At 44.1% G+C, this 12,468-nt stretch overlaps 1 protein-coding gene across 3 annotated transcripts in view; it reads left to right on the top strand.

Annotated features, from left to right (window-relative positions):
• ATP10A (ATPase phospholipid transporting 10A (putative)) overlaps positions 1 to 12,468 on the top strand; it is a 190,551-nt gene that overhangs the window by 165,277 nt on the left and 12,806 nt on the right. For 2 of the 3 annotated variants that reach the window (XM_058736898.1, XM_058736897.1), the window contains exons 11-14: positions 4,808 to 4,911; positions 5,005 to 5,131; positions 8,402 to 8,586; positions 10,081 to 10,408. In XM_058736898.1, coding sequence (XP_058592881.1) covers positions 4,808 to 4,911; positions 5,005 to 5,131; positions 8,402 to 8,586; positions 10,081 to 10,408 — 744 coding nt within the window. The remainder of the gene's footprint in view (positions 1 to 4,807; positions 4,912 to 5,004; positions 5,132 to 8,401; positions 8,587 to 10,080; positions 10,409 to 12,468) is intronic. The other variant, XM_058736899.1, reaches the window with a different exon arrangement.

The following is a 12,468-nucleotide window of genomic DNA, read 5'->3' as shown; positions in this document are numbered from 1 at the left end:
GTCACTTTTAAATGAGTACATAGTCTTAAATTTCTAGACAAAGCACAAACAAACAACTCCTACCACTCATAATCAACTTCAAGGTCAGGGGCGTGTGGGGAGACTAAGAGCAGGCTGGGAAGCCTCGTATCCCTCTTCACCTGATCCTTCAGCCCCTGTGTAGCTTTGCTGTTGCACTCACCTCCTCTGCTACTGTCCATCTACTGCAGGTCTCTGGGAGGAAATTACTATCCATATCTAGGTAACTATAGGTGAAAAGAAGCAAAGCCTTCCATCTGTTGCACCATGGATGAGACAAGTAAAAGAGTGACATTGCTATAGTGACACATTGTCCAAACCATGACATTGAAAGGGGCAGATTAAAAATAGACAATTTGTGTAGCTCTCCACCTTACTCAAGGAATTTCCAAGCAGTGTGTGGTTCAGATATGTTTGGAAGATCTACATGTAGACATCCAGCAACTTAAGATTCAGGATGTTCTGAGACCCCATTGCTTTCCCAAGAGAGGAGCTATAGGATGGCTCTGGGGTTACCTTGAAGTTATCCACTGGTAACACCCCGGCATTATGTATAAATCATTCAACTTTTACTTTGTGGGTGGATGGAGTGTGGAGAGCATACTTGAGGAGCACTTACCTGTGCTGAGGAAGTAGAGCATTGTGTTCAAGCTGCTGTACCTGTGCACTGGTGATAAAGTAAGGTGGGCACACAAGTATTATCCTCTGGATTACTTCAGATCTTTAAGATCTTTCTTCAAAGAGATATAACACTTCTACAAAAAAAGGCAAGAGGAGGCTATGATGATGGTTGATGTGACTGTGTTAGAGGGAGTGTGGCATATTCTCAGGACGTGATCAAATCTTAGAAGTTGTGGGGGATCAGGTAGAAAGCAGGGACTGTATCCTACTCTAGTACCTACAGACCTCTGTTCAAATCCCAGGTCTACATTTATGGGCTGGAAGGAGTGACCCTGGAGGAGTCACTTTCTTTGCTTTAGTTTCCCATCTGCACAAAGGAAATCAGGATACTGACCTCATAGGAAGCCCCTGTCCAAACCCCTAGCACAGTGTCTGGTGTTATATAAGCATAAAGTATAAGCTAGCTCCCTTTCCCTTCTCTCTGGTTCCTTCCCCTTATGATTCACTTGCTTGAATCCAGCTGCTACTTGCTTGGTCCAGCTGCTACTTTGTGTGGTGTTTAAGACACAAACCCCCAGATTGCCCCACCTTCTCCAAGAGTGAGGATGGAGAGTAGCCCACCACATAGCATGGGAATCACCCATTGCTGCTATTCAATAAATCAATAAATGCATGAATAAACAAGGGAGGAAATTCACTTTATTTTGCCATCTTACTGAGCTCTTTATAAGAGAAACACATTTGTCAAAAGCATTAAGAAAATGAAAAAAATAAATAGAAGTATCACTAAGCATTTTAAAAGCACATGTTAAAATCATGAATAGGAGTGGAAATTTTCCTCTGAGCGCCTCTTCACAGGGTCCTGAGCATTGCCAGCAGTGCACTGGTGGGGACCTTGCTGCAGTGTCCATGTGCACTACTTGGCCAGAGCTGGGGTAGGGCTCCTCTCAGTCCTATTGCATCTTGAGTGCAGTGACATGGGAGTCTTCTTTACTGACAGGAGCTGTTACTGTCTGACACTGTGCTTGCCCCCCACTCCTTACCTCCAGCACCCAGATGTGGCTGCAGAGACCTTCTTCCTGTGCCCCTCAGGCCACCACCTCCCTCCAGGAGGTGCTGGGTAGCATTGGTTCCACCTCTGGCCATGATGTTGCTCCATTACCAAACTGGCTGTTTTGCAGTGCAACACAGAATTCTTCCTACTACCATAGATATAAAAGCCACAGGGGTTCTGGGTTGCCTGTAAAGTATCAGAAGAGTCAGATACTGCATGAATATCACTGAAAATGCAATGTGAACGTTACGATGCCTGCAGTCTGAGATCAGTGCAGGAGAGCCAGGCTTACCACATAACTCTGGGGGTCCACGGGTGTACTTTCTAGGACAGCACCAAATCCACTCTTCCTAGGTGCCCCCAGCTCTTTGGTGCTTGTCTGCTTTGGGTTTGAGTTCTTTCTACCATCCTGGCCCCTCCATCAGAATGCAGATGTATCGCAGCATTCACAAAGAGCCAATTCCTACAGACCCTGACATTGGTTCTCAGTGACTGTCCAACTACTGGTGTAGTGGGAATCTGTAAGGGAGAAATCATGTAAGAATCAGGAGCAAGGTCTTACCTCAAGTGGCAGAGGAGATGTATGTCTTCAAGTCTAGAGGAGGGAGGGAATGAGGCAGGGCAGTCCCCGCTTCTCTGCAGGGCTGGCTGGGCTCTTCCCAGGCCCTGCGGTGGGTGTTCCCATACAGAAACAGCTCAGTGTGGCCACCTGTGTGATTGCACACTCATCCAGGGCACCCAGAATGCCAAGCTGCCTGGCCTGCCTCTTTTCCATTGATTCTGTTTTGACAAGTGTTTGGGCACAGCCCCTGCATACTGCTCCTTTGCCTTCTTCCCCTCTCCTCTCTGGAGAACTGAAGTTCTTTATGATTATTATTTTAATTCCAAAGCCCCTTAGACAGATGCCTCTGGTCAAGGAACAGCCAGCGTCTGGAATAATGTTGTTATCATGTTCTAAAAATGCTATCATGATATCAGGAGTAAATGGTAGTCACAATTAAGATGTCATTTTTTGAGTGTCTTTTTTCCAGGAAATTTAAATTCCTAAAGCAAAGTCATCTAGGGCAGGATTTTCCTTCTCTCTCTCTCTTTTTTTATTCATTATTGCTCCCTTTAAGGAGCCTTTTTAGACATTTTTTAAATTATTCCCCCATGACATTTTAATGCCACAGATAGGCTCTATATGTATATATATATATATATATATATATATATATATATATATATATGTATATATGCTGTATATATATTTGTGCTTTATGCTATACCTAAATATGTTTTAAATATATAATTAAAATTATGTCTGGGCTTTCTAAATTTTTTTTAACATTTATTCATTTTTGAGAGACAGAGCACAAGTGGGAGAGGGGCAGAGAGAGAGGGAGACACAGAATCGGAAGCAAGTCCAGGCTCTGAGCTGTCAGCACAGAGCCCAACGCAGGGCTCAAACTCACAAACTGTGATATCATGACCCGAGCTGAAGTCGGGCGCTCAACCGACTGAGCCACCCAGGCACCCCATGTCTGGGCTTTTTTTGCCCCACAACCAGTGTTTTAGACCCATGGGGGCGCTATCTTTATGGAGAACACATGTCTAAGAGGTGAAAGTGTTTCTGCCAGGTCCAGTTTGTCCAGGGCCTGATTCAGATAGTAGACAGCCTTCCCCAAACCAGGAGCCTCACCACTGATAAATGGAGTTGCCAGATTTAGCACACAAAATATATTGAATGCCCAGTTAATTTAAGTTTCAGATAAACAACATAATATTTTTAGTAAAAGTATGTATTTTTTTAAGTTTATTTATTTTGAAAGAATATGTGCACACAGTGGGGGAAGGAGCAGAGAAAGAGGGAGAGAGAGAATTCTGAGCCCCATGCGGGGTTCAATCTCATGAACCACTGTGAGATCATGACCTGAGCCAAGATCAAGAATTGGACTTTTAACTGACTGAGCTACTTGGATGCCCCAGTAAAAGTATGTCTTATGTGCTATTTATGCATCTTATATTCTATCTGGTAGTACTACTGGCATTTTGGGGATAGAAACTGCACTTTCTGCTAAAGTACAATTTTTTGCAAACTGGAAGAATATGTACCTTCATTTATGTGTACCTCCTGGACCAAAGGGATACCAGATCACTAATAAAGTTTTGTTTATATGAGCTCATTTCAACAAAGGTCATTAGTAACAGTCAAAAATATGATGTGGTTCTTTTTAAAATAACAAAGCAGCTTTTACCTTAAATTTTATGTGAAAAGTGTATACTATTTACAAGTGAAGAAATAGACATGGGATGAATCTAGTGGTACCGAGGTTTCACAGGAGATTGTTGGAGTAAACCATGGGGTAGGATGCTCTTGTGACATTCCTGCTTAGTGAATTGCAACAAAATGCAATTCCAAATGCAGACAGCTAGAACACTGCATAAAGGTGAAGACAACTTCTTTCTCACTGGCCCTGAAACACAGTCATAATATACTTTTATCATGCACAAACTAAAGTGCTTTATGATTTCCCACTCATAATTGGTGACCCAAGAAAATGTTAAGAGTTACAAAAGTGTGTGTCACCTTGTCATGGATGCCACAAGTTGGGTGAGGCTCAAAGTCAGCACTTCCGTAGTTCAGTAATAAGCAATAAGTATGCTCAGCTGTGTCTACAGGAAACAGAAAAGGGTGGATGTTTGGAGAGGTCTCACATGTAGACAGCTAGTTTCTTAGCTTTTTCTTTTTAACTGTGGTAAAAAACCCCACATAACATAAAATTTACCATCTTAATAAGTATACAGTTCACTAGTGTAAAATAGGTTCACATTGCTCTGCATCCTTTGAACAACCCCTTTGTCTCCTCTATGCTCCTTTCTGTGTCTGTGAACGTGACTACTTTCAGACCTTAAAAATGTGGCCATCTTCATGGGAGGCTTGCCTGGAAGCTGGGTGAGAAGAGCTTCCAGGCTAGAACATCTAGAGTGGTGCTGACCTCTCCTCTGTGTCAGCTATACGTGTAGAGCTGTTTCAACACCGTGCAAAGCTACCTGAGGTTTATGGAGTGGTCCAGGGCAGTCTGCTGGACTCTGTTCTTACTCATCCATGTTTCTGCTTCTATTCCAACTTAGATGACCCCAGAGGAAGGCATCAAAAGAAAATCCGAAGCAAGACTCAGAATTACCTCAACCTGTACGCAGTGGAAGGTCTGCGCACTTTGTGCATTGCCAAAAGGGTGAGTGGGTGCCCCCTCCACAAGTGCACATGCTGACCACTGCCCCAACAGTGCTCAGCACCTGCATTGGATTCATCAGTGTGTCTCATGTAGGTTCTGAGTGAAGAAGAGTATGCCTGTTGGTTGCAAAGTCATTTAGAAGCAGAATCCTCCCTGGACAATCGTGAAGAGCTTCTCTTCCAGTCTGCCATTCGCCTGGAAACAAATTTGCATCTGTTGGGTAATTATGCACATGAGCATGTGTTGCACTGAGCAGTATGAAATTTGCAGAGACAGTTCTGGATGGTGAGGTGACATGGCTCCAGTCTTTGGAAGCTCTTCACATGCTGGCCTTGATTAAGGAATTGCCTGGCCTGATGCTAGCATGGCTCCCAGGACCAACCATCCTTGATTGAACATTCACACCATGTCCCGTTTCTTGATGTTCCATGTACTGTCCCACTAGACACCCAGTGACAACACCTGACTTGCCTTCCCTTAAACACTGCTTTCTCACAGAAATAGAGATGAGGCTTCTCAACAATTAGAGAACAAATAGAGAAATAGAGTTGAGGCTTCTCAACAATTGATGCTTATTGAGTCTACCTCCTACCCCTAAGACAAAAAGAAACTGTTGGACTCCAGAAATGGCTGCACTTTATGTCTTATGAATGTTTCATGGATTCAATTTGGTTGAAAAAGAAAATGAGCTCATTTTTTACTAAAATGTGCTCATATTTGCTACTGTGTTCATATTAGTATTTATAAGAGTATTTATTTTAATATTTAAAATATTTAATATTAAATTTGTATTAAATTAGCTGAGTCTTTGTATACATGCTCTCTGTGACTGCACCATTTGTAATCATGCTGTATATACACACACTACATCCTGTGGTGCTAGTAGTCAGATGGTATACCTGGGGCATGGAGAAACTGGAGTTCATCTCTTCATTCAATACAGAGAGGCTGTAATTCATTTGCCCTTGTTCCCTGGACAAAGGAATTGGGCTACCTACATATCTATATATACATACCTAATATAATATTTAATTAATCTTAATAATATATTTAATAGCATAACATACATACTTTATATAATATTCTTTTTCTGCCTGTGGTATCCTATAAGAGGGCATGCACTGCACAAAAAAGGCCCAAGATCCAGAGGCCCAGAGACATCATGAGCAGTATCCCTGGGAGGGATTAAATGAAAACACTTGGAAACAGTTTTTTTTTTTTTAATTTTTTTTTTATAATGTTTTTTATTTATTTTTGGGACAGAGAGAGACAGAGCATGAACGGGGGAGGGGCAGAGAGAGAGGGAGACACAGAATCGGAAACAGGCTCCAGGCTCCGAGCCATCAGCCCAGAGCCTGACGCGGGGCTCGAACTCACGGACCGCGAGATCGTGACCTGGCTGAAGTCGGACGCTTAACCGACTGCGCCACCCAGGCGCCCCTGGAAACAGTTTTTTCTAGTCTGCCAGGTTTTGATTTACTGAGCTAGGACTGTTCACATCTAGAACATGCTTCTCCAAAAGAGATGAGACCCTTTGGCAAGGCAGGGGATCCTGCTTGTCCTCTTGGCCTGAGGACAGGTGTGCCTGTCTAAGTTCCCTGACCCTTCACTGTGGGACACTCTCCCTGGAGAGCTCTGACTCTTGAGTGGAGTAAAATTTGCCTCCCCAGTTTCTTCTTCCAGTGGACACTTGTCCTACCCTCTGGAGCAACACAGATAAAATCTCTTCCCCTTCCAAGAAGGTAAGACCTTAACTATTTGAGGACTTGGCTGTGAGCCCCTAGTCTGTCCCTTCACCTATACTATTTCACTTCTACCTTTCCTTTTTTCAGAGGCTAGGAGCCTTGGCTTGGTTGTTCAATCCTGGCTTTGTCATTTACTGGCCATGAGAGCCTGGGCATGTGACTCTGTCTTTTGACATCCCAGTTTCCTTCTGCTGGGTGATAATTCTCTGAGGTGAACAGAAGGGCTGCAGTGGAGCACTGAGTGAGAAACAGGCACAGGATCCAGTACTTAGCCGCATGTGGTGATGTGTCTTTAAGTTATTGAATGCTTTTTGTAGTTCAATTATACCTTGACTCCACCCTCCTCGCATCTGCCAACTCATCTGTTTTAGGAAGAGAAAAGGAAGTGGTGTCTATCTTAATCATTTCAAGCTGCCATAACAAAATAACACAGCCTGGACAGCTCAAATAACAGACATTGCTTTCTCATAGTTAGGGAGACTGAAGTCCCATATCAAAGTACTGGCCATTTTGGTTCCTTAAAGGGCTGTCTTGCTGGTTTCCAGATGACTGTCCTCCTTCTGTATCCGTAAATGGTAGAGAGAGATCATCTCTCCTGTGTCCCTTATTATAAGTGCACTAACCCCATTCATGAGTGTTCCACTCTGATGACCTAATCACCTCCCTAAGGCACCACCTCCTAATGCCATCACCCTGAGGGTTAGGGCTTCAACCTATGAGTTTTGGGAGTAGTGGTACACATTCAGCCCATAGCAGCTTCTTATCACAGGGATGAGTATGGCATAAAAGAGAAAGGTAGGGCTGATGAGGGGCCCTCAGTCAACGTTGTACTTTAAGAGGGGAGATAGAGACAATCTCATTATGTTGGCAACAGGAACAAAACTGAGGCTGACCTGGAGAGCATCTTTTGGCACTGAGTAGATTTGTTCCAATATACAGAGGCCTACCTAGGGAAAGGCACCGCTTATTACTTACATTTATGGGGACAGTACCTTCTGGATAAACGTTGCTTTCAAGAAATAATGGCTTGTGTGGTCTGTGTAGACAGATAATGGTAAGCATTGCTGAGAGCAAATATTGTGGATGTCATTCACCAGAAATTTTACATGGAATGGATAATTTTTAAAGCTTTTTCATCCTTCAGAATATGGTCATTATAAACATTTCCCACAAGATTTGTTTCCACGTTATCTATTAAGTTAAAAATTAGCTGCATGTTAGAAAACATTGGAAGTGCTTTGTTGTTGGCAAATGAACAGAGAATTGTGTTTAGTGCCTCAGTTATTCTGACTTATTCTTTTTTTTCAACATTTATTTATTTTTGGGACAGAGAGAGACAGAGCATGAACAGGGGAGGGGCAGAGAGAGAGGGAGACACAGAATCGGAAACAGGCTCCAGGCTCTGAGCCATCAACCCAGAGCCTGACGCGGGGCGCGAACCCACGGACCGCGAGATCGTGACCTGGCTGAAGTCGGACGCCCAACCGACTGCGCCACCCAGGTGCCCCTATTCTGACTTATTCTTGACTGTGTCAATCGAAGGAGTTATTGAAAGGGTTTACCACTGTCCTGAAATGATGAATTATCAAAGACTGCTTCCACATGAGACCAGCCTCAAGCTGCTCCCAGTCTATGGGGTCATGCCAGCATCTTTGGTGTGTTGGTGATGGCATGCATTCGTACCCCATCAGGGTCTGAGGGCATGTGAGGAGGGGGATCACATACACTATTGCACATTTGACCAGGTGCTACTGGGATTGAAGACCGCCTGCAGGATGGAGTCCCAGAGACCATTGCTAAATTGCGTCAAGCAGGCCTGCAGATTTGGGTTCTCACCGGTGACAAACAAGAAACCGCTATTAACATTGCATATGCCTGCAAACTGCTGGACCATGATGAGGAAGTCATCACCCTGAATGCTGAGTCCCAGGTGTGTATGTTTCCAGGAGCCTGTGTTCTACCTGGGACAGCTTCATACCCAACTAGCCCCCGCAGCAACAGGAATGTTTTCAATTTCTGACAACTGCTATGAGAGGCCTTTGCCCTCTACCTCTCTGTTTACACCTGTGTTGTGTTTCTGGCACTTAGAATGTTTTTGTCATTGCCTAGGAAGGTGTGGAATTTGCTGGAATTTCTTAATTTCAAAGGGACATACATCTGGACTTTACAAATGCAAAGTTCAACTTGTTTTCCCTGACCTGTCCATGTCAACAATGTTGGAGAAGTCTTTTATGAGGTCACATGAGCCAGGGAACCAGTCCATTCAGCACTGATGTACTCAGGACAGGATGGGTTGTCTCATTGATGCCCCACTGTGCACTGAGGGTTTTGATCTAATCACATTTATCTATTTAAATCATCAAGTGTGTAGGGATTATCTACTTCTCATAAAGCCCTGGTATGGGCTCTGATTCCTTGAGTGAGATCCCACTTGAAACATCTTTTTGAACTGGATTATGAGGTCCAATTCATCAACTTTTTCTTTAAAAAAATTTTTTTTAATGTTTATTTTTGAGAGACAGAGCATGCACGCACATGAGTGGGAGAGGGGAAGAGAGAGAGAGAGAGAAACAGAATCTGAAGCAGCCTCCAGGCTCTGAGCTGTCAGCACAGAGCCCAGTGTGGGGCTTGAACTCACAAACTGAGATCATGACCTGAGCCAAAGTCTTGTCTCACTCACTTTTCTAAGTACAAGAGTTCCTTAATAAGCACTTACTGAACACAGCTGGATTTTCAGGGTATATTGCAGGAAATCGATTGCTTACCCAGTGGGCTTACTGTCTATAAAGGGCCAAGAACTACTTGCCTTCCCTGGAGTGTGTTTGTTTCTGGAAATAGTTGTCTTTCTTATGTCCCCTGACCCCTCAGGTTCCCCATTAAATGTTCCTATTCTTTCTGGAATTCAGGTACAGTTTTGAAAGGGCATTGTCAGTAAAAGCCTTTTGTATGCTTGTTAAAAAATTTATTTCCCTGGTCAACTGGAGACATTAGGGAAACACTGATAATTACACTTCCTTAGCAGATGATCATAACAAAGACTTTTAAAGGGCTTTGTACCTCAAGAAGAAACAAGAAGGGCTGAGTAAAGGCCTCAGAGAGCCAGGGAGAAGTACATATAAGGCTTCCTCGCCTAACCAGCCAGCAGTTTAGCCACATACATTCAGGCCTTCCAAAATGAAGATATTCTATCTAACCTCCACATAGTACAATGGGAAATAAAGTAGAATCTTATCAAAACCCTACAAGTTCATCCTCTTCAATGTGGAAAGTCTTCATCTTCAACTAACTTCCCAGTTTCAGGAGGGAGGCCTTCTGGGCAGAGCCTGCAGCTTGGTGCCCTTGAGATGATCAGACTCTGAGTGTCAAGGAAGGTAATCTGTGGCGCAGCTGAATGAATTGCACTGTCCTCTCATACCCATTTCAGGAGGCCTGTGAGGCCCTGCTAGACCAGTGCCTACACTACGTGCAGTCCAGGAGCCCCCGCATTGGCCCTGAGAAGACCACAGACAACGTGAGCGTGGGGTTCTCCCCTCTCTGCCCACCCTCCACGTCCACCACCTCTGGCCCCAGCCCGAGCCTCGTGATCGACGGGAGAAGTCTGGCCTATGCCCTTGAGAAAAACCTAGAAGACAAATTTCTCTTTCTCGCTAAGCAGTGCCGGTCAGTCCTTTGCTGTCGCTCGACACCTCTGCAGAAGAGTATGGTGGTGAAACTGGTCAGAAGCAAGCTCAAGGCCATGACCCTGGCCATAGGCAAGTATCCAGGCTAGCCAGGCAGGGCCCTGTGTAAATGAGTAGCCCACATCTTGTGCAGTTGCTTCCTGCATTTTCCACCTCTTCTATGCTCTCCTGTAAGACAGGGAAACACTCCCTTGCTCTTTTTCCTATTCTTAAAATCACACCTAATACAATAAAACAGACATCCTGTTTGAAATACAAAATGTAGATTTGAAAATTACAAACTATGGTAGCAACAGTTATAGCTATATATAGGAAGCCAGTAATACAATGATGGTTTAAGAAGACAGAACTTATATAGTGTTTCCTGCAAGACAGGAAACTAGAGATCAGCCATTCCAGGCAGCCTCGGCCACAGCAGAGCCCTGCATGCTAGCCATTACCCCAGAACACCTTAGAAAGAAGGCCCTGTGCAGGTGTTTCTGGTCACTGTGAGCCAACTGGAGTCCCAAGACTCCATAATGCTACAAGAGCCCAAAGACTTGATGGTGATCATAATTCCCACTGCCTCTTATCCTTTGAATTTTGCTGAATGTTCCAAGACAAGCATGTAATTAAATGAACCCATCATAAGCATGTGAATAGTTGCTAAATCTTACATCCTTTCTTTAAGGACTGTGCATCTAATGGTGGCTTTTCCTTGCAGACTGTTGGCCTGGAGAGCTTTCCAGGCTCCTATCCAGTGCTACCTGGTCCTCCCCTGTCTCCTCCCAGGGCACCATCCCCACCCACATAGGGTTGGGGTCTGGTCTCCAACCAGGTTCAGGGACTCAGCAGCACCACTTGCTGGTGAGGGCTGGGAAAGACTGGGTAGCCTGGGGAAAAGAGTGATCTCCTTGACCCCCAGATCTCAAAAAGTTTGGTCTCCCTGAATATAGAATGCATACCTAGGTGAGATTTAGTTTTGAAATAAAGGGTCCTCACTAATCAATAATATTTATAGTATTTTCTGCAAAAGGTCTGTGACAGCCCCCTTTGTTGATGTGGGGGTTACTACCCTCTCACATTAGGATAGGGTTGAGGTTAGTGTAGAGTCTGGGTCTGAGGTTGCGGGGCCTTAGTGTGGTTGTCATGGAGACAGCTCTGTACATCTTGAGGGCTGTGGTAACCACTAAGGGGAGTGAGATGAGCATAGATGTGTATACATGTTTAGCTATGACTCCCTGGTCCAGGCTGTGGGAAGTCTCCATGGGTAGACCCCTTCCAAAGGAGGCTGTCTCAGTACCACCTTTGCCCCCATGTGTCTGGAGTGGCCTTCAGAGCTCCCTGAGCAAGTTTTGTAGGTGCCAAGGAGTGTGCAGGCTGGGTGCAGGCTTCTCTGAGCAACTCTCAGCGGTGACATGAGGACCATACCTCCTGGTAAGGTTGGTGTAAGACACAAATGAGTAAACCACATTTTCAGAGCTTAATCAGTGCCTGGATCAGTCACTGAATCACTGGTGTATGGTATTCATTTTTGAAAAATGGAGGTAGAGTCTTGGTTGGTTACAAAGAAAATAAAAAACAAAATAGAATCTCAAAAGAGAAAGGGAAAGTAATGACCCATCAGAACTTTGGCTCATTTCTTTGACCATGAGTGAAAGCATTGATGGCACCTAGTCCCAGGTGTCTAGCAGTTAATAATGTAGAGAACATTATTACCTACCATATCTCACTTTGATTGGGACATTGTGTGTGGGAGAAGCTGCAGAGATTGTTACTACTTCACAGAATTTCAGTGTGACAAATATTGACTGATCACTCATGTTGGGCCAGCACAATAAAGAACAGGAAAATCATAGGACACAGATATCCTATAGCCACATTATGAATCACTCCAACTTGTATGTCTGCACTTTTTGCACATTTGAAACATGGGAGGTACTCTGGGATTTGGGCCCTTCTATTGCCCCATTCCAAGAATGGTCATTGTCACTTAGTGACAAAGACTTTAAGTCTCTGCTTGCTTTTCCCTGAAGATGATGAGACCTCTAACCTATGTTTTATGTTCCTAACCATTTTCTAACCATCAGCAGCTTGACTGAACAAATAGAAGTTCTTCTTTATTACATCTTTAAAGGACCTAAGGGCAAGCA

This window comes from Neofelis nebulosa, chromosome 7 (assembly GCF_028018385.1).
Source record: "Neofelis nebulosa isolate mNeoNeb1 chromosome 7, mNeoNeb1.pri, whole genome shotgun sequence".
In the NCBI taxonomy this organism is placed as follows: Eukaryota; Metazoa; Chordata; class Mammalia; order Carnivora; family Felidae; genus Neofelis; species Neofelis nebulosa.
Note: the sequence above shows the minus strand (reverse complement) of the source record. Positions and strands in the feature narration are given on the sequence as shown.